General features: G+C 31.8%; 1 protein-coding gene across 10 annotated transcripts in view; it reads right to left on the bottom strand.

The window, feature by feature from the left end:
• Positions 1 to 3,040: 3,040 nt before the first annotated feature.
• Positions 3,041 to 20,485, bottom strand: part of LOC101894482 (G protein alpha q subunit) — a 46,945-nt gene continuing 29,500 nt past the window's right edge. For 5 of the 10 annotated variants that reach the window (XM_020035563.2, XM_005180027.4, XM_020035564.2 and 2 more), the window contains 7 exons: positions 18,832 to 19,016; positions 18,609 to 18,763; positions 17,051 to 17,179; positions 15,539 to 15,668; positions 15,312 to 15,465; positions 11,827 to 11,934; positions 3,041 to 4,498 (listed from right to left, as the gene is read on the bottom strand). In XM_020035563.2, coding sequence (XP_019891122.1) covers positions 4,416 to 4,498; positions 11,827 to 11,934; positions 15,312 to 15,465; positions 15,539 to 15,668; positions 17,051 to 17,179; positions 18,609 to 18,763; positions 18,832 to 19,016 — 944 coding nt within the window. In that variant the 3' untranslated portion in view covers positions 3,041 to 4,415. Of the gene's footprint in view, positions 4,499 to 8,125; positions 8,632 to 11,826; positions 11,935 to 12,233; positions 12,342 to 12,824; positions 12,933 to 15,311; positions 15,466 to 15,538; positions 15,669 to 16,192; positions 16,322 to 17,050; positions 17,180 to 18,608; positions 18,764 to 18,831; positions 19,017 to 20,485 lie in introns of those variants that run through there. The other 5 variants (XM_059125888.1, XM_020035567.2, XM_020035569.2 and 2 more) reach the window with 5 other exon arrangements.

The following is a 20,485-nucleotide window of genomic DNA, read 5'->3' as shown; positions in this document are numbered from 1 at the left end:
TCAAAGTTGCACGAATTGATCAACATTGCAGTGGGTGCTACTTTTACAAATGAAACCTATTTAAAGCTCTCAACAAATAAAAGGCATGCTATCAACAACAGTCTTGAGATATACTCTACCACAGGAATCAGAATAAAAGGGGACCTTCTGCTATTCGCTCCAGAAAATATCAAAGGAGTACAACTTTTATATATTTTAAGCTACAAGGCAATAAAGTGATGAAGGTGGGGAAGTCTCCATTAAATTTAAACGTAGCAAAGTCTTTCTTGGAAAAAAGTCGATTTTTATGGGTAAGTTGTTATTTCCGGAGCAAAACATTGACATCAAGTGTAGATATTATTAATACAGGAAAGTCAGCATCAAATTTGACAAAAAGGAAGACTATCTTCAAGTGTTTGAATCCACTTTTAAAGATAAACAAAATGTTACTCTGCTAGTAAAAACAATGATTTCAACTAAAGAAAAATATTTACACAGGAGGTCTGCCTCAGATTTGAAATCAGCTACATATTTCTTAGAGTGTTTGAAACCATATTTAAATAGAACATCTTTTTTAGATTTGCCAAAAGCCTTAGCGAGTTCCATTTATTCTTAACCGGGTTGAAAAGTCGATGAAATAACTTTTCAATTTAATGAAATTGTTCTAATTTGAATTCATTTATATTTTAGTTTTGATAACACTTTCCAAGATATTACAATCACTTCGGAATGTGTTGAATCTGGAGAATGGTGCTCTTTGAGAAATTGGAAATTAAAGGTAAAGAGTATAAAGAACCTTGTAAGGATTTGTTAAGTTAATCAGTCAGTCAGTTAATCCCAGCAAATTTGCTCTTGGTTTTCAGAAGACCGTGCGGTGATCTAAATCCATATATTTGAACATTTTCTGTAGAATAAATTGCTGCTGAGAAAATCCAAAAAAAAAAAAAATGAAAATGGTTCCATAAATAAATAGAAAAAAAAACGGAAAAATTCAAAAAAAAAAAAAAAAAAAATACGGGATGAAATTCTTAAATAACCATGAAATATGTTTTTGAAGATAAAATTAACTCTCCGTTGTCTATATATTATTAGTCTGTTATAAAAGCCTTTGTCCTAGAACAAATCCTTAAGTGCAATCAAAATTTTCTCAAGTATTAAATCTAAACACAGTTATTATTTTTTTGAAGTCATAAGTCAAACCAGGACCATTTTCGTGAATTTTAGTTTTGTCTTTCCTGATTTTTCAACCATTCAAGTCAAAGCTTTTAGCCTTGGACAGAGTTTTTTAAGTCTCTGGGAGATTCTTCCTACATATATACCTTATACTCTTCTGTCAACAAAATGTCTCTATTAAAGAAAGTAGTACCGGTTTAGATTTTTCTATTTGAGTGAGGTATTTTAAATATTGCCTGACCTAGTACTGAAAAATATACAGACATGTCACAAGAATGAATTCGGTACGAAAGAGATTTTAATTTCGTTATTTTTTCGTTCAGAATTTCGATTTTCGATTTGAAACCACTTTTGTTTCGGTCCGAAGCATCTCTTAAATTCCTCCGACGTATTTTTTCAGTATTGTGTGTATTACTTTGCGCTTCAATTATTTCTAATTCATTTTTAATTATGTGTTTTGTTGTGATTCCTTATTCATTCGTTCTTTCATTCCCCTAATGTTACCATATTGAATATATAATGTTGCCACTGAATTCGTAGTTCACCAAATCGTACGAAATCTGAAGAAGGTAAAACAAAATTGTACGATTTTGAAATTGCGAAATTCGAACCATTTCGATACGATTTTGTGACATGCCTGATATTGTAAGAGAATTCAACATTTTGAAAGGGTTCACACAAGTAAGGGTGGGAATACATAAAGCGCAAATTTGCCTGGCTTAAGTCATCGGCTGGCTTCTTCGTAGAGAAGCAAAGGTGTTTTAGGTTGACTTAGTTCGGAAATGACCCTGGGCTCCTTTGTTCGTTTCCTAAGCCAGCCAAAAAAGCGCTTTATGTATTCTCACCTTAAGGCCTATATAAGGTCGGTCAAGAAGTCTTTCGATAGTAAACCTAGTTATCAGATGGGATCAGACCATGCACCCAACATGATTTGTTCTTCACTTATAATACAACTGTCATCATAATCATGGCCGATATAAGGTCGGCCTGTAAAGGCCCATCTGACAAGCAACTTTGCTGTTAAAAGACATAATTGTGAGTTGATGTCAAATCACAAAAAAATACTAAGTCTCTTCTCAAATTGTTGTCAAAAGTAGTCTTGTTGGCCGGTTTTATGTAGGCCATGATCATAATACATTAGCTTTGTCCTTGATCAGATTTTCCGGACAATAAAATGTTGTAATTAAAACTGTCACGAACTGAGGGACGGATAGCAGGCACACATATTGCTTCAGTTCTTCAACATATGGAGATTTTTTGTTACAAATGACAGGCCAAGGCGTAAGGTTTAAAACTGTTAAAAAAAAATTGAGTAAAATCATCTACACTTTTACAATGTATAGATACATATATATATACATTTCTTTTTCTATTATAAGCTATTGTTATCGTTAAAAAGGGGGTTTCATAAAGTGTTTTTACTCCAAAAGCTTTTGCAAACCATAGAGACAGAAGTCTGTGTTTGTTATGTGAAAAATATGCATACCCATTAGGCAGCCAACAAAAGTGAAATTAAATGCAAATTTTGAGAATTTATTCTTTTTTTTTCAATATAGATTGGTTTTAAAAATATATTTTTTTTCATATAAATAATATATAAGATTAGACATTTGGTTACAATTACAATAATAATTGTTTACAAAGTAAACTAATAAAAACATAATAATTTTTATTGATTTATTTTTTTAATTAAAAATTGATTGGACACATAAAAAGTGGGCGAGTGTGTTTTTCTTTCATTATGAATGAGAGGTGGGGAGTGGGGAATTTAAGGATAAGGAGGTATGGTTTTTATGCCATTTTAGCAAACATATATTAATTATTTAATTAAACAAGGCAGCTCTTCAAAATGGATGTTTTGTTCTTTGTAAGGTGTTTCATTTTGGTTTTTCTTTCTTTCTTTCTTTCTTTTGTGTGTTTGTTTTGATTCATACATTTTGAATTTGTGTGTGTGTGTTTGTGTTTCTTTTAAAACTTATGCATTAAACGGTATATAAGGAGAGAGATAGATATAGAAGAAGTTGGAGAATTTTACTTTTTTTTAATTTGCTTTATTTTATTGTTAAATATATTTGTATTAAATATATGTATAATTCTTATTATTTAGGAGTGGTTGTTTTGTTGATGCTGATACTTATTTGTGGTTGTAGTTGTTGTTACAATTTTCCCGTATGTAGTTTTTGTTTCAGTAACGGTTGTGTGCGTGTGTGTACTTGTTGTAGTAGTTGGTTGTTGTTGTCTTACAATATTCAATATTGAATTTAGATAAATTTCTTGACTTTTCTTTTTTTGTGGTGGTTATGGGCGTTGGATGGAGGTTACAATTCTTCAAACAAAATATATAAATTTGATACGATACTGTGTGCATATAAATATGGTATATTGTTAAATTGAAGTGGAGAGGGAGGGAAGTGGGAAAATAATCTATTAGTTTTTTTTTTTTTGGTTCTATTACAAAGAGATAATTTTCAATTACAAATAAATTATAATTTAGTCATATAGTTTTAGTACCACAATAAAAAACAAAAAAAAATTATCTTTCTCTTTCTCTAGCTTCTTCTAATATTTCATTTTCTTGGGCTTTTTCATGTTATTGTTGTCAAAACTAAAAAAATCGCTTATGACTGGCGGTTTTCTGTGTTCAAATAGAAATTTAGCATTAGTTTTTAATTTTGTTTTACCCAATCAGTTTAGTTAATTTTGTTGTTGTTGTTCTTCTTCTTCTTTTTTCACATTACATTATTCTTTTTTTATTATAATTTATTTATTAAATTATTTTTTGTTTTTTTTTTTTTATATAAAGTATATAATTTGTTATAATTAGCGTTATAACATTTTGTTTTTTGTTTTGTTTTCTCTTCTTATTTATTTTATTTTTCTTTTATTATTAAATTAGTACATTCTGTTTTTATTTGTTTTATTATGTACTCAAATATTCTTCATTTTTTGTGCTTTTTTTTCTTGTTTCTTCTCTCTTCCATTTAAAGAAATGTTTTGTATTAAATATTTTGTTGTTGTTCTCCTTTTTTTTTTTTTGAAAAATCAATTAAACTACGTTCTTGTTTCTTGTGTTTGTTGTTCTGTCGTTATTGGATTTGGGGTTATATTCTTTTTTGGGTTAAGGTTTTTTGTGTTGTTGTAGTTGGAAAAAGAAGGAATTCATCATTCATAATTAATAAAATCACAAAATTAGTTCTTTTCATGTTGTTGTAGTTGTGTTGTTGTTGTTGTTGGTTTTTGTTGCTGTCTAAATGACCCGTTTTTTAGACTAAATTATATTCCTTTAGATTTGATTGAAGAATTGTATCCTTAACAGCTGCAAACACAAATCGAATATTTTCCGTATCTAAAAGGGAGAGAAAGGAAAAAAAATTAGAATATGAATGGAACGCATTATAAATTAAACCAAATTATTTTAAATGGAAGTGTTAATCGAGACACACACAAATGTAGAAATCCCTAAAATTTGTATTATTTATGACTAACCGATGTATTACAAATAAAGTTTGGCCGGAACGATTTTCTATTCTCTAAGATTTGATAGCTTTGTATAAGGGCTATACCTTTATTGAAAATTTTGTTATTGTTTTTATTTTAGTTTTATGTAATTCTTTGGTTCTTTTTCTTACGATCTCGTCACTTGGGTAAAAAAAGTCTTTAGTCATAGAAGTTATTTTTAAAATAGTTTATAGGGAGAATATCCCAGACATAAAAAAGGGTTGGTATTCTAAACTGCTAAACATTACCATCGTTCTTCACTAATAAACAAACGCTGTTTTATATATAAACAACAATAATGGGATTATGCCTGACCATTTTGCAACAACAAAATGCTATGGTAACCCGAACAAACAAGCCAACACTGTTTTTATTGCATTCGGCAGTAAGAGATCTAATACGACATTGTAATCTTCGCTTCGCTCTGTCGCTCTCGGGGTGTTCCACAAATTGTCGGTCAAAATATATACGGATTATTCGCCGTAACGTTGTTCAAAGTCTTATTTTCAGTGTTTGGGAATGATTTAACCGTTACTTACAGCTTACTCATATGTTGCAACACTTCAGATGGTCTAGCCACTTTTTTCCTCTTAACCCCAGATAACTTCCACTGTCAATTTACTGATTCTGGGATCATTAGGTTGGAACGACAAAGATCATCAGGCTCATTTGCTATCCACGCTGCTTCTGCCGAGAAATTCGGTGTAATTTTGGCTATTCGACCATCGAACGGCTGCAGTTTTGGTAATGTTTCGGAAAATCTTGGTTCACCAACCAGAAGCGAAGGTTGGTGAACTCTCTGAATTCGGTTAGTGAGCATTACCATTAAGGTTAAGGAATGTACGACGTTCAGAGGTTATGAAATCGGGTGATCTGGTTATGGAGACGATTATCGGGAGATAATCAAAATATTCCTCCGATTCATAAATTCAACTATCTCATCTATTTTACCTTGGAAACCGTTGTAATTAATTTGTAATAATCAAGTAAAATCCGGAGTTGCGTTATATGTTGCTATTCAGGAGACTAGGATGGAGTTCTCTACTCTGATGAAAACTCAAATGAGGACAACGAAGACTTGGATTCGCTGGAGACCATGTTGCTGCAACACATCGCAAGTTCGTTTAAGTCTCACAACCCATTTAATCCGGAACAATGTATGAAGTGCACTCATACTGTTAGTCGCACCGAAACAGATCTGCAGTGGATGACCATCTGACAAACCGAGCAGAACCAAGGTCGGGGGGTTTCTTCTATCCCGGCATGAACCAAAATAATGAGTATTTTTTGAAATATATATTTTTTACAAAGGGTGATTTTTTAGCTATTATCTTTTTGACAACACAATTAAATCTAAAGGGTAACTGTTACTCAACAAAGTGGGAAGTTCTGCGAAAGGATTTAGGTGTGAAGCGTTGCAAAATACAGCTGACGAGAGATTTGAAACCGAACGTCCTACAAAAACGCATAATTTTTGTTGAATGAGCTCTTTGAAAGTTGACGAAAGACCATTTTTGCCTCAATGGATACGTAAATAAACCGAATTGTCGATTTGTGGAGTAGAAATATTGCAAACACTATCATTGCATCCAGAAATGGTCAAAGTTTTCTGTGGACCGGTGAATTTATTGGAGCGTACTTCTTCAAAGATACAACGAGTCGTAACGTAACTGTGAATCGTGAGAGCTACCGTGGCATGATATCCAACTTTTTTTGTCCAAAATGCAAGAGCTGGACTTGCATGACATGTGGTTTCATTAACTCACTTGCCCCACAGCTGGCATAACAATTGATTTAGAGAGAGAACAGTTCGGTTAACATTTTTTACGTTTAATCAATAAACAAATAAGAAAAGGCTATAGTCGTGCGAGGCCGACCATGCGATACCCTACAGCACTACAATGTGTTAGAAGCTCCCTTAGTTCCAAAACCATTTTGGAAGATTTCGCTTTTGAAATTATGCCACGGAGCACTGCCCAGATTATACCCTTAGCATTTCGACCAGGGACATTTGTCCAATATTTACCCACTCCGTCGTGCTGTTAGTTGGGGCGATTCATTTTACAGCTAAATATTATCCGATGATCATCATCCAACATGCAGGACTTTTTCCCTGCCTTAAACTCTCTTTTCAGACGTGTCGATTGGCTTCATGGTGTGATCAGAAAATGTTTTCTGTTTTTCCAAGAGCAAGAGGCCCGTCTGTATCTCCAAATTTAGATTATTTTTAATGATTTACTTGTCTACGATATTTGGCTATATTTGTCAACAAAATGAGCATAAAAAAACCAGAAGTTCAATTTTTTCTATATTTCGGATATTGCTTGTAAATAATGTTGGTATTTTTTCACACAAAAGTAGTGGTTTATTCCACCCTATGTCCTAAATTCTAACTTCATGCGAGATTTTGTGTCCTGTGGTTTATATTTGTGACATTTATAACGGCTGCAAAATCAGAAATATTTTAGTTGTTGGTCTATGTCAACCCCTAAATATATTGCGGATACCTTTGAAAACTATAGTCCTAGCCCTTCTGAGCCTAACCCTTCCTTTGTGAAAATTTTCGTGAAGATCGGACGATAATTTCAATCTGTATATAATAAGCCTAACCTGTGTTGTAATGAGAAAAAATATTACAAAATATACACTTCAATATTATAAGTCAAATTGAAAAAAAAAATATGAAAAAAAAAAAAAATAAAAATATCACAAAATACTACAAAATCTATAACCTTATTGGCATCTTTTTATGCGTTTTTTTATATTTTATACGTTTATGCCAAGAGGGCATTCTGAATTGACAAATTTTGTCAAAATTGGTCCAGCCACTCTTGAGTTAAAAGCATTCTAGCTAACATTTCCTTCCCTTGTAAATATACATTGTATATAATTCGCTATAAATATCCGATATATTTTTACTATCGGCATCTATGTAACGGCTTAGGATTGACCTGTTCATCTATTTGTGATTTCGCCGGCATTATAAATATTCGCGGCTTAATGGGAAATTTGACTTTTATTTAACACAAATGTTATGGTCTATTTCCCCACTAAATATTACCCAATGACCATCAAAAGTTCAAGGCTTCTGCCCAAATTAACATGGACAGACGGACGGACATACATAGCTTGGGAGATAGGAAGATCCATATATAATTCCTATATGGGAAACCAATATATGGAAACCAATTAATTTTTGGCCCAATCAAACTTATAATACCCCCAACACATAGTGTTGTAGGGTATAAACACGATCCTATAGCTCTAAAAAATCACCTTTAAGTTATAAACATGCATCCTTAGGAATGGCTGGAATTCTAACCTAACTTTATGTGGATAAAAGGAGGATATGATTATAACTATATCAGCTCGTCAATTGGTTTTGAAATTTTGTTCTAGGACCAACATCATAATATTTAATATTAAAGTATAAAAAATAAATAATAATTTTACATTAAAAATAAAACAATACACATATTTTTGGCACTTTATTTTTAAGCTTCTTTTTTTTTTTGTTATTCTTTTAAAGTTTTTAATTTCGCTATACATTATAATGAAAGGAATTGCATAAAACTATGGAAGTAAATAACATATTTTTTTATCTAAAATATTTCAATATTTTTTTTTATTATTTGTTTGTATAATTTCCATTATTTTTACGCTCGTATATATTTAGTTTAGAATAAAAAAATAATAACATAACCATTAACTCCAAGTAGTTTAGATTTCGGCCACGATCAAATAACTTAGGGGGTGAGGGGGTATTTTAAGAAAATTTAAATAAAAGTAAAAAATAAATTGGTTGCATGAAAATCGGTAGAAAATTGTTTTGTCGTTATAGCCCAGAGCCCAGTTGTTGGCAAGTCCCAAACACCCAGCTGGATGGTGGATGGTACTCTTAACCCAAATTGAATTCTTTTAGAGCATTTTGCATGATTGTATCTTTGACGGCGCAAAATACAAGCTTAATGTTTTCAGTATCTGTTGGTTGTTTTTATTTCGTTGGAAGTTCAAAGAAAATTATATTTTTAAGAAATTCAAAGAAAAAGATAAAGAAAGAAAATTGGAAATAAAGAAAATATGTTGATTAATTTTGAAAGAATCTTTGTTGGAAGATATTTTTTTTTTCTCTAGCCAAATACGAAAGCAAAATCAAAAGCATACATCAAAGTTGACAAAGTAAAAACTAGCTCAAATGGGTGATTTTAAATTAAAAAAAAATAATAAGTAAAAAATTGAAGAAAATACCTTTGTAGTGTTGCACTGTCATCTTCAGAATTTAAAGTAAAAACATAATGAATAATTTAAGATAAAGTTCAAAGTTTCTACCCACCTTAGAGTAAACAAGTAAAAAAGATGTAAGTTCGGTCGGGCCGAACTTTGAATTACCTCCACCATTTGGAACGAATTTGGCAATTCTCAAAAACAATAAAATCCGTTAAAATTCTGTTAATATCTTAAAAATAACGAATGTAGCTGTTATATTAGGGTCTAACGACGACATGGACCTCCATAGGCAACTTTTGCCATAAGCCATTACAATATTCAAATGCGAAACTTAAAAAAAATCGGTGAATAATGTAGCTAAAATCATCAAGATACCAAATATCGGGAAGTACCGTTATATGTGGGCTATACGAAGACGTGGTCCTACACAGACAATTTTCTGTCTTATGCTGTAGTATCCATTACGAACTTCAAATACCAAATTTGAAACAATTCCGGTGAATTATGTCACTAAAATCATCAAATTATCGAATATCGGGAGGTACCGTTATATGGGGGCTATACAAAGACGCGGACCTGCACAGACAATTTTTTTGTCTTAGGCTGTAGTATCCATTACGAACTTCAAATACCAAATTTGAAACAAACCGGTGAATTATGTCACTAAAATCATCAAATTATCGAATTATCGAATATCGGGAGGTACCGTTATATGGGAGGTAAACGAAGACGTGGACCTGCACAGATAATTTTCTATTTAAGGCTGTAGCATCTATTACGAACATTAAATACCAAATTCGAAACAATAATGTTGCTAAAATCCACAAAATACCGAATATCGGGAGGTACCGTTATATGGGGTCTATTCGAAGACGTGGACCTACATGGCCCATTTTCAATACCAAAAGTCCTGCAGGCATAATATATATTTGAGTAAAATTTCATCAATCTACTTCATTTCGTTCGGAAGCTAGAGTGATTTCTACAAACGGACGGACATCGCTGAATTTACACAGAATTTCATGCTGATCAAGGATATACATATATACTTTGTTGGGTCTAAAATGTATATTTCGAGGTGTTACAAACGGAATGACAAACTTAATATACCCTCCATACTATGGTGGAGGGTATAACAATGTTTGAAGTAACAAATAGAATTGTGAGTTTCAATAAAAAATAGAATATCAATAACCGAAAATGAATGAACAAAACTCGGTCGGAGTTACAAAGCAATCACTTTGAAATTTGGTTATGCAAAAGATACGTGAGATTATCGTTGGTCCTGTAAGCATACTTTTCCAATATGGTCGACCCTGCTATTAGCAATTTTAAGGTATGTGAAAAGTACTCCTTCTCAGGACACAAGGTCTGTAATGCCATACGTCAGAGTTGAAACAGTATCCTCGAGGTCTGAAATCAACCAATGATATCGAGAGAGCAGAGAATGTTGTCACAAGTGTGCTTCGTTTAAGCTATGAAAAATCTTGTCCATGGGAGGAAATCCCAGTTGTTTTGGAGGATTAAGGGCTTTGCTAGTAGGTCTTATAACAAAGCCAGCAAAACTAAACATATTTCTTACTTACGCCTATAAGGCAGAATTTAAAAAGAACAAACTTTATTTAAAGAGTGCTAAACGTAAATCTTGGATCTGCTTTTATTGGTCTATAGAGGGGGTAGATAATGTTGCCAGATATGGTAAAACACTGTCTATGGATCCCAAGTCTATAGGCAGTAGAAAGCAAGATAATGGTACATGGATAAACTCTGGCCCAGAGACTCTTGACCTCCCACTTCCCTGGTTGTAAGGATAGTATGGACAATTACCAATACCCTCCTAACATTGTGCAGCAGAAGATGAGGGACTTATAGGGAGGATAACACGCTACTCCAAAATTTTATGGATGATCAATACTTTTCAATTCTTCAAATCTCCTGGTCTTGATGGCATTATACCAGCAATGTCGCAAAAGCTATTGCTATTAAATCGAGAGCCGCTCTTGACTGCAAAGACCGCCTTGGTAAAAAAAAATGACGATGTGAAATATTTTTTTACAAAGAGTGATTTTTAAGCTATTTTCTTTTTTGACAACACAATCAAATCTAAAGGGCCACTGTTACTCAACAAGGACTTAGCTGTTAAGCCTTGCAAAATACAGCTGATACAACAAATATGTTAACTGCTTAAAAATCTCTCAGCTGCTTAAAAATCTCTCATTGAAGAAGATGGCGCTTGAAAACCGGTTGCAGTGTACCTAAGCCCATCTGGCCACAAATACAAGGGAACTTGTCTCTGTCACTTAGTAGACCTGATTTAAGAATCATGGTCTGGCTGGTTACTGCCGCATCAAATATTTTAACACAAGATTGGACAACAGTGTTCTTGATTACTGTCAACTTTGTAAAGATGAAGAAGAGTTAGAGACGATTGAACATCTACTTTGCAGATGTAGCATGTACCACCAACAAAAGACATAACATAGGCTATTTGGTAGGTGAATGATAGAATAGATCCCATCATCATTTACAAGATTGACAAAGGCGGACCACTTTGATAACTACACTTCCATCTATAAATATTTTCTTCTCCTTCTCGCTTTTTTATTTCTTCCTTGGATGAACACAATGGATCAAGTGTCTTCAAGCGAAGCTGTTGTCGAATTCATGCAGCTGAGCATCCTTAAATCTACCAAGCATGCTCGTGGCGACCATTTGTTTGATATATTTCGTAATTATTAATAATATCACTTTCCTTTATTTTGAATTAAATATACGAACATATATTTCAAAAAATATATATTTTTTCTTTTAATAAAAAATAACACTTCTCATTGGAACCCTTTATTGTTATACCCAGACATTGTATGGTCATCAATTATATATTTCATAGAAATCTCATTACACAATTGACCATTTTGTTTCATTTTACACAAATATTTTTTCACTTACCTGTAGCACATGTAAAATGAGAATAAATAATCTTCTCCGAATCTGGATTTAAGTCCACAAACATACGTAATATAAATTCACGGGCGGCTATGGCATCTCTTTGTGGACCTATATGTAGATTATTGCATAGCGATATAGCAGCAGCAATAATAGCAACAAGGATCGATGTACAACAAACATCACATAGAAATAAAGTAAAGAGAGAAAATTCCATGGGATATAAATAAAGCATTTCTAGCAAGTTCTAAATAGCTTTAAAATTAAAATATATAAAATTACATAAAAAATATATATTTCTAGCAATAATTTATCTACTACGAGTTTTTTGCCCAAATGCTACAACATCAATACACATTTTGTGCATTCTTCAGTTTTCGGTTTTAGTTTGTTTGAATTTTATAAATAACCTGTGGCCGTGGTAAAGTGAGAATAACATTGACGTTCAGGATCAGGATTGGCCGAGAGATATTTCTTTAAAATAAATTGTTTTGCGGCGGCATGATCACATTTGGGACCTATGGGGGGTTTTGTTTTCAAGTTTTAGGAATTTTTTAATATTTTTTTTTTAATAATTAATAACAAAAACAAAATAAAAAATAAAAAAAATAAATTAAAAATGAAAGAAATTTCCTGTTTTTAACATGGTTGAGCTATGCATAAATTGAAGATATCATTATAATTGATTCAAGGTACCTTCTTTTTTGGTTTAGAAAAAATTAATCAAATTAAAAAATTATATATACTATATTATGGGAAAAAAGGTTATATCAATTCGTTTTCTTTTAAATTATAAATATAAATTTTATAAATTATAACTAATAATAATTCTAAAACAACAATATTTATATATTTTTTATAGGTTAATATTATTTTAATTCAAGTTTTACTTGATGTTTATATACACATGACTGTTTGATTGTTTTACAAAAATTATAATCAAAAGAAAGAAAAAGGAGAACTAAATTGCCTTTATTTCATAGAGTACGAAAATAAATAACCTGTGGCCGTGGTAAAATGAGAATAACATTGGCGTTCAGGATCTGGATTGGCCGATAGATATTTCTTTAAAACAAATTGTTTTGCGGCGGCATGATCACATTTGGGACCTTTGTTTATTGTTTTTAATAAAATCAATTTAATATATTAATTTCAATTACAATCTCTGTTTTGGTTGGGCTCCATATTTCGGTTTGGCGTTGCATTGCAAAGCTAAAATCGAAGTGTTTAAAATATATTTGCCCACAACTTGATATATTGAATTTATTTTTCCAAAAAAGATTAATTTTCTTAACAGAATGAATCAAAGAAAATTGATCTCTTTTAGGAAGAAGTTTTTACATGATTCTCATGAAATAAAACAAGAATTGAAGATGGATTGTAGGTGGAATCCAAATTCAACATTTTATTTATTTATTCTTATATCTTGTTACTATATTATTTATATTATATTTTCTTAAAAAAACAGAATAAGATATTTAGCTGAACCATGTATAAAAAATTAAAAAAAAATATAAATAAGTAAAACTCAATTTTGTATCGAAAGAAAATTGTGCTACATTTTTCTCTTTCATAAAAAAACTAGTTTAAAATTATTAGTCGGTTTAGCCGATTTATGTATATTCTCAGCCAATGTCCGTATATTTAAATATATTTTGATTTGCGTTACGATCATTCAAAATGTTGACCCATAATGGGGGCGATTTCGAAGGAGTGTTTCTGAACTAATCCATTTCGTATCTGGCACAACTACATCCTTCACTTTATATGAGATATGTGATAATTTTTGGAAAATTATTCTTGATGGTATGCATCGATATTCTCCATTTTCCACCTGACCTTGCTCTAATAGAAATATTAGGATTTATTTGCAAAAAATTGGATGGATTTTTTTATATCCTCCCTCTGCCATGTGACTAGTAAGGGTATATATCATTTGATACGGTCAAAACGTGCCTAGACTAAATAACGGTTTTAGACCCTAGGTCTCTTTGGACCAAATTCGTTTCAGGACATTTGGAGCCGACCTAGCGTGTCCATCCGATTTGATCGAAATTTGGTACATCGTAATATTATTATCAAACTTAGATCGGGTTCGGAAATTGGCAATGTCGGTCCACTTCTCACGGTACCTCCCACACAAAATGTGTGCCTTTCGTTTAGATCGGACCATTTCTTCTGGCACCTCCCCCACATAAGGTTCAAGAATTTTGAAAAACAAATCACTCAAAGAAAGCGAAATAAAAATCCATCTCTCCTCAAATTTTACACATCCAAATAATTTTGCTAACGCAAGTTCTGTTGTGAAAACCCCCTTCTGGTACCTCACCCACAATGGGTCATAATTTCCAATACTTATATCTGTCATAATTTGTGAAACAAGTCGGCGATTCTTTGTAACTTGCTATATCTAAATATTTCTCTTAACCAGAAATCTGATATTAATGTGGAAATTATGATTCCGCATAAAATTGGATACAAATGTTCGATTTCCATCAAATTTTACTAATACCAATATTTTTATCGGTATTGATGAAGTAAGAAAATGGTTCGCTATATCTGTTACCACAGGCATAATTCCACATTTCCCAAAAATTTGCTCATATCTCACATAAAGTATAGGCAGTTTTCGATATAGTCCAAATCTGGAACATTGTAATATTTTATATCAGTCTTAGGTCAGATACAAATTGGTCAATATTGGCCAGCTGCTTCGGAACCTCCACCATAAAGGGTCAACAGTTTGAATAATTATAACTCGAGGTTGGGGGTATACATTTGTCGGCAAAACCGACTGATACTATTTTACTTGTTTATAAGATAAATTATTTTCTGAGAGAATTTTGATTTATTAAAAAAAAAAATTCTTCTCAGATTACAGCCCTGAATCTTTGAAAATTAAAATAAAACCCTTTTTAATAGTGTTTCAAAAACTATTGAGAAGTCCACGGTTACGTCTTTGAAAGTCCTTAATAGATAATAGATAGATAGTCCAAAATATGCTTTAAGCGTCATTTTTTCTGACTTTAATAGTCTTCTAAAAAATACACTTTAAATATCTAAGTTTATGACTCTGATAGTCCTTGAAAAATATTATTAAAACATCCACTATTAAAAATCAGTTAATAGGTCAAACAATCCTCAAAAAATTCTTAAACTTCCACAATTATATGTCTAGATTGAAAAATCAATTGCATAATAGTCCTTTAAAAATATTCTTATAAGGTCCTCGTTTATATTTTTAATACGAATGCACAGCTACAATTCCTATAGTTTAATAAAAAAATTATTTTTAAACACCTTTCGATTATAATTCTAATATTCTCAAAAAGTTCATGATTAATGCTCTGATAGTCAATTTTAGTCTTATGCTGTTTATAGCACACTGCTTTTTTCTCTCGATACAAAATTGTAATTCATTAATATCTCCCCTCTGATAAAAAAAACACACAACTTATCTCAAAAACGCCATCAATAACAAAACTTACCATCATATTCAGGAAAATAATCTACCAAATGCGAATACATAATTTTTTCTTCTAACAAGTCTTTCTTATTTAAGAAAAGAATTACTGATGAATTCTGGAACCAAGGATACGTAATAATAGTTCTAAATAAAGCTTTTGATTCTTCCATACGATTCTGAAAATGAAAAAAGGAAATACATGATTGGCATTATTTAATAAATTAGAAAGGAAAGCAGACAATTACTCACCTCATTATCAGATTCGAATAAAATTTGATCATATTCCGAAAGGGCCACTAAAAATATGATTGATGTTACATTTTCAAAACAATGAATCCATTTTCTTCTCTCCGAACGCTGACCGCCTACGTCTACCATTCTGCGTGTAGGAAAACAAAGCAAAAAATATTAATAATTTGATTTGGAATATTTTGAAGAAAAATTAAAAAATTCAATTGAAAACAAATTACAAATCATGATAACACGTAGGATTATGACAACATACAAGGCATTTATAAGATTAAAAAAATAGCAACTCAAAAAATAAGCATTTAATAATAAAGCCATCTTTAAATATTTTTCTTAATAATATTAAAGAAAGGAAAAGGAGGAAAGGAAGAAAAAATGAATATAACTAAAAACAAAAATTATACAAATTAAAATAAAATATTAATACTATTTTTATCTTATTTTAATATCCAATATTTCCTATAATCTACATTTTTAATAGGAAATTAAATACTAATACTGTTATTATATTAATATATAATATTTAGCCTATAGTCTACATTTTAATGGGACCTTATATAGACCTTTGGAACTTTCCTTCGAATACTTTACTTTTAGCCCTTACATAGGATTTTATTTCTGGGGATTTGATTTATAGAATTAATTAGAATTTACCTAAATACAATGCCATCCAAATCGAATGGATACTCCAAGATACCCGTAGTCGGTACACGAGCACGTAAAATATCTTGTTCAGTTGGCAAATAGTCGGGCTGTTCAATACGTGGTATATCACTTAGATAACTATAATATTTTTGTGGTAAAAGGGAAAGGGATTAAATTAATAAAAAAAAAAAAAATTGTTGCTTAACTATATTGTCAGTCTAAATAATTAATTTCGGGTCCAAAATAATGTTATTTGATAAATGAAATAAGATTGGCGAAAAAAGTTTATTTTTTAAAAGTCGAGTATGGTCCAGGGAACACGGAAATTCCACGGTTTAAAGAAAATATTCAACATTTTAAAACGGGATATCTTTCTGCCCTTCTTTATGTGCCTATAGCAGACAGGTGAGTTCCTATTGAACTCCTAAAATGAACGAATTTTCAAAGTTCTTCCATAGTTAGAAAGTTTTCTGTCTTCTATTAATGTGCAAACTCTCAACGCATTTTTAATAAAAAGAATTATTCTATAGATGGAAGACCATCTTTAGATAGGCTGCCATTTTATAGGAGAAAATAAACTATAAATTTAAGTAAATATATTATTTTAATATACATTCATATACTTTATATAAACCTTAAACTAAATCAAAATATTAATCTTTAATGATAAATACTTTTAAAACTATTCATAAATTAAAACAAATTTCACCATCACCAACAAAAATAAAAAACTCTCACATGCAAAGTTAAATCATTAAAATTTATAGATTAGAAGAAGAGAAGAGATTGTTGTTAGTAAAAAGAACGATAGAAAAAAAAAAACAAAAAGAAACATGCACATAGAGTAATCCGCGATTGGCTTCCTACCTAAATCGTATTTCTTCTAAATCAAATGGATATTCAATAATCCCCGTTGTTGGAACACGAACGCGTAGAATATCCTGTACAGTTGGTAAATAATCAGGTTGAGCCACACGATCAAGATCCATTAGATAACTAGGAGGAGATGAGGCGGAATGGGATAAATTATTTAGATGAAAATTCTTTATAATTAAAAATATTTTAGGACTTTTATTTTCAACTTCGACTCTTTGATGACCATCTCGCGTGATTATGTGTCAGCTCAAGATAAAATAAAATTTATAAAGGAATAATGATTTGTTTTCACTTCATTATCGATATGAAAAGTTATGTATGTAGCAATTATGTTTATTTCGGATTTTATGATCGTTTTCGTTATTCAAAATATTGAACCTTTGTGGGGGAGGTACCAGAAGGTAGGGGAGGTACCGATCTCTAACATCACATTTTAAAATAGTGATAATTATTCAAAGTTTTGACCCTTTGTGGGGGATGTATTTGATGGAGAAGACCGATATCGTCCATTTTCGCATCCGACCTGGCACTGATACAAATACTAGGATTTGCAAAGTTGGTACAAAATTGGATTGTCCTTTCTCTTTTTTTGAAAACTTCGACCTTTTGTGGGGGTACCAGAAGGAATGGAGGCACGTTTTGACGGTATCAAATGATATATATACCCTCTCTAGCCATATGGCTGAGGGTATAAAAAACGAAAATATTTTTCGTGTTAAAATATTCATAGGTTTGTGGATATATGGGTTTTGCCATCGCGTTATATGTATTCCTATCCATATTCCCTGATAGGAAGAGATTGGAACTTAGGCATCTTATTACATCTCCATCATAAAATGGAGGGATCATTCGGTTTACAATATCTGGAAATTTTCGTCGTAAAACCATTAAGTATATATATCCATAATCAGCGTGAAATTTTTTATCGATTTTGCCGTGTTCGTCTGTCAATATGTTAAAATCGTGACAGAACGCGTACTATTAAAGATACACCTTTAAAACGTGGCACAGACATTGATACTTATTCTAGGTCGTGTATATATATCGCTACACGTTTGGGTATAACACGCATATATCGACATTTAGTTAAGTCTTTTGTAGACAGTACTTGAAAACTGAATTTCAATGTTCGCTGGGAGGACCGGATCGTCCACATTTAGTACTGATCAAGTGATATTCTTACACAAGATTTGACGGAACAATATTTAGCTGACGTTCGGGGGAGAACCACTGGACAGCAGACAAATATTCCCAAAGTCTCGATATAGGATGATATATAAAAAAAACTTGTGAAATTATCATAATCACTGCCAAAAATACTGTAGAGCTTTTAAACATTTTGATATGGATTTATACTACTGCGAGAATTTCTGCCATTTGCGGCAGCATACGTGAACATTTGTTATAGAAAAATTGCATTCGGTCTTCTTCACCTTAAACATTTTTATTTTTCATATCGATAATGAAGTTCATTGCAATTAGCACAATTATACATGTGTGCAAAAAATGTGAACGCTATCACAATCACATCCCCGCCAATAACACTTACTATTTAGCTGAATCTGTTAATTGATATTCTCTTCGTCGATCGTAGCATTCCTGAATGCCAGCATCGGCCCATAGTGTTTTAATGGCTGACAAATATGGATCCTCGAATGTTGTCACTGATTCGTAATCAATGCTCATAACAAGTTCGCCAAGTTCCTGTAATGGTAAAATGTATTATTTGGTAATGTAAAAGAATCACAATACAGTAATAATATATAACTTACCGCATGATCGGCAACACCATATGATATACTTAACATATCCATGGCTTTGATCATGGACTGCATGGCCATGAATATATTTTGAAACACTAATTTAATATAGCCACGTTTATCATCGTCTGAATAACCGCTGCCGTGAATAATACGCATCTGTTTGATAAAAGTGGATTTACCGGATTCACCAGTACCTATTTATAATACAATTGAAATGGACGATAAAAAGGGTATTAGTAGTTTATTTTTTTTTTCAAACTAAATATGGGCAGAAGATAAAATAAAAATGTAAATTGTATTTGTGTGGCAGTGGAAACTTCGATGGCGGTATTAAGGCAAATGATCTAGATAATGACCTTTTATATATATCTAGAAAATTGTGAAAGATGCGCGACTAATTACATTGTCAAGACCCTGAAGAAACGACTAGGGCCAGAGTCTTGATATTTGCAATGTAGGCAGTTTTTGGTAGGTATCTGGGCAATAAAGAGGAGTTTTTGGAAATACGTATAAAAAGATTCTAAAAAGTCCTAGTTAGTTTTGGGGCATAAATTCTTGACTTTTAGGGACAGAATATTTAAATTTGATTAGAGAGGCTTGAAACCCCCACCTGTTATTGTGAATAAACTTCCCGTCCATCCTCAACAAGACGACGCTACGTGCAACGAAGAACGGGCTAAGCAACGAAGAACGAACTAAGTAACCTCTCGAAGAGCCGATCACGAGAAAGATAAGATCAACTTCAACAGTCCAGTGTCGTTTGAAGGACCTAAATATGGAATTTGTGAGACCACCGAGGACATAGGGCAGGGAATACTCTTTGCGATTTAAAAATCGAATAAGCTTTTAGTGGCGATTTGGTTAATACCTTCCTCTTTGTTATGAAATATACATCCGATTATTTATGCCATTAAATTACATTTTTCCTTTAAACTAAAATTACACTTTCGATAGAAAAAGCTATTAGTTCCCTATCTGTGTCTGAGACATAGAATATATTCTTTTTTAGGACGCCTGGCGAAGGAGTTATATTTCTAAATGACCATATAGGACTACATAAATTTTTACAGAAAATTTATTCTTTCTCTAGAAGAAATCTGAAAAGATTTGTCAATAGAAGACCTACACGTCTTCATCTAAAGAGGACCTGGAAAAAGTTATATAATCAGTTGAGGACCTTTATAAGATCTTATATTTGCAGAATAGTTTGATAAAGCCTATAAACACTCTTTTGCATATTTGTAATTAAATAGTATGAAAATTAGAAAAGGTTTCTATAGACCATGCCGTATATAGGTCTATAGATCTTCTATTTTCTAGAAGCAATAAAAAAATATACTGAATATAGCTAAACAAAGTCAGATGAAAAAACTGCAACCAACTTCAGACTGCTGTCATTTTCTAAGCCACTTGTGAGAATTTTCCAGAAAAAAGTTATTCGTGATGGAATTCAAGAGTGATTTCTTTATATTTGGCTGGGAAACCACAGCCGAATGGTCATTCTCCGCTCGTCGTGACATCAGAATAAGTGCCGAATATTATCGCGAAAATATTCTGGAGTGTGTATTAAAGTCTTGGGCATGCAAACATTTTGGCCGAAAGCCTTTGAACATTACAACATGACTCAGCACGAGCCACCCAATAATAATTACAAAATGAGGTT

The sequence above is a fragment of the Musca domestica genome, unplaced genomic scaffold (assembly GCF_030504385.1).
Source record: "Musca domestica strain aabys unplaced genomic scaffold, Musca_domestica.polishedcontigs.V.1.1 35, whole genome shotgun sequence".
In the NCBI taxonomy this organism is placed as follows: Eukaryota; Metazoa; Arthropoda; class Insecta; order Diptera; family Muscidae; genus Musca; species Musca domestica.
This window is presented reverse-complemented; position numbering and strand designations above follow the sequence as displayed.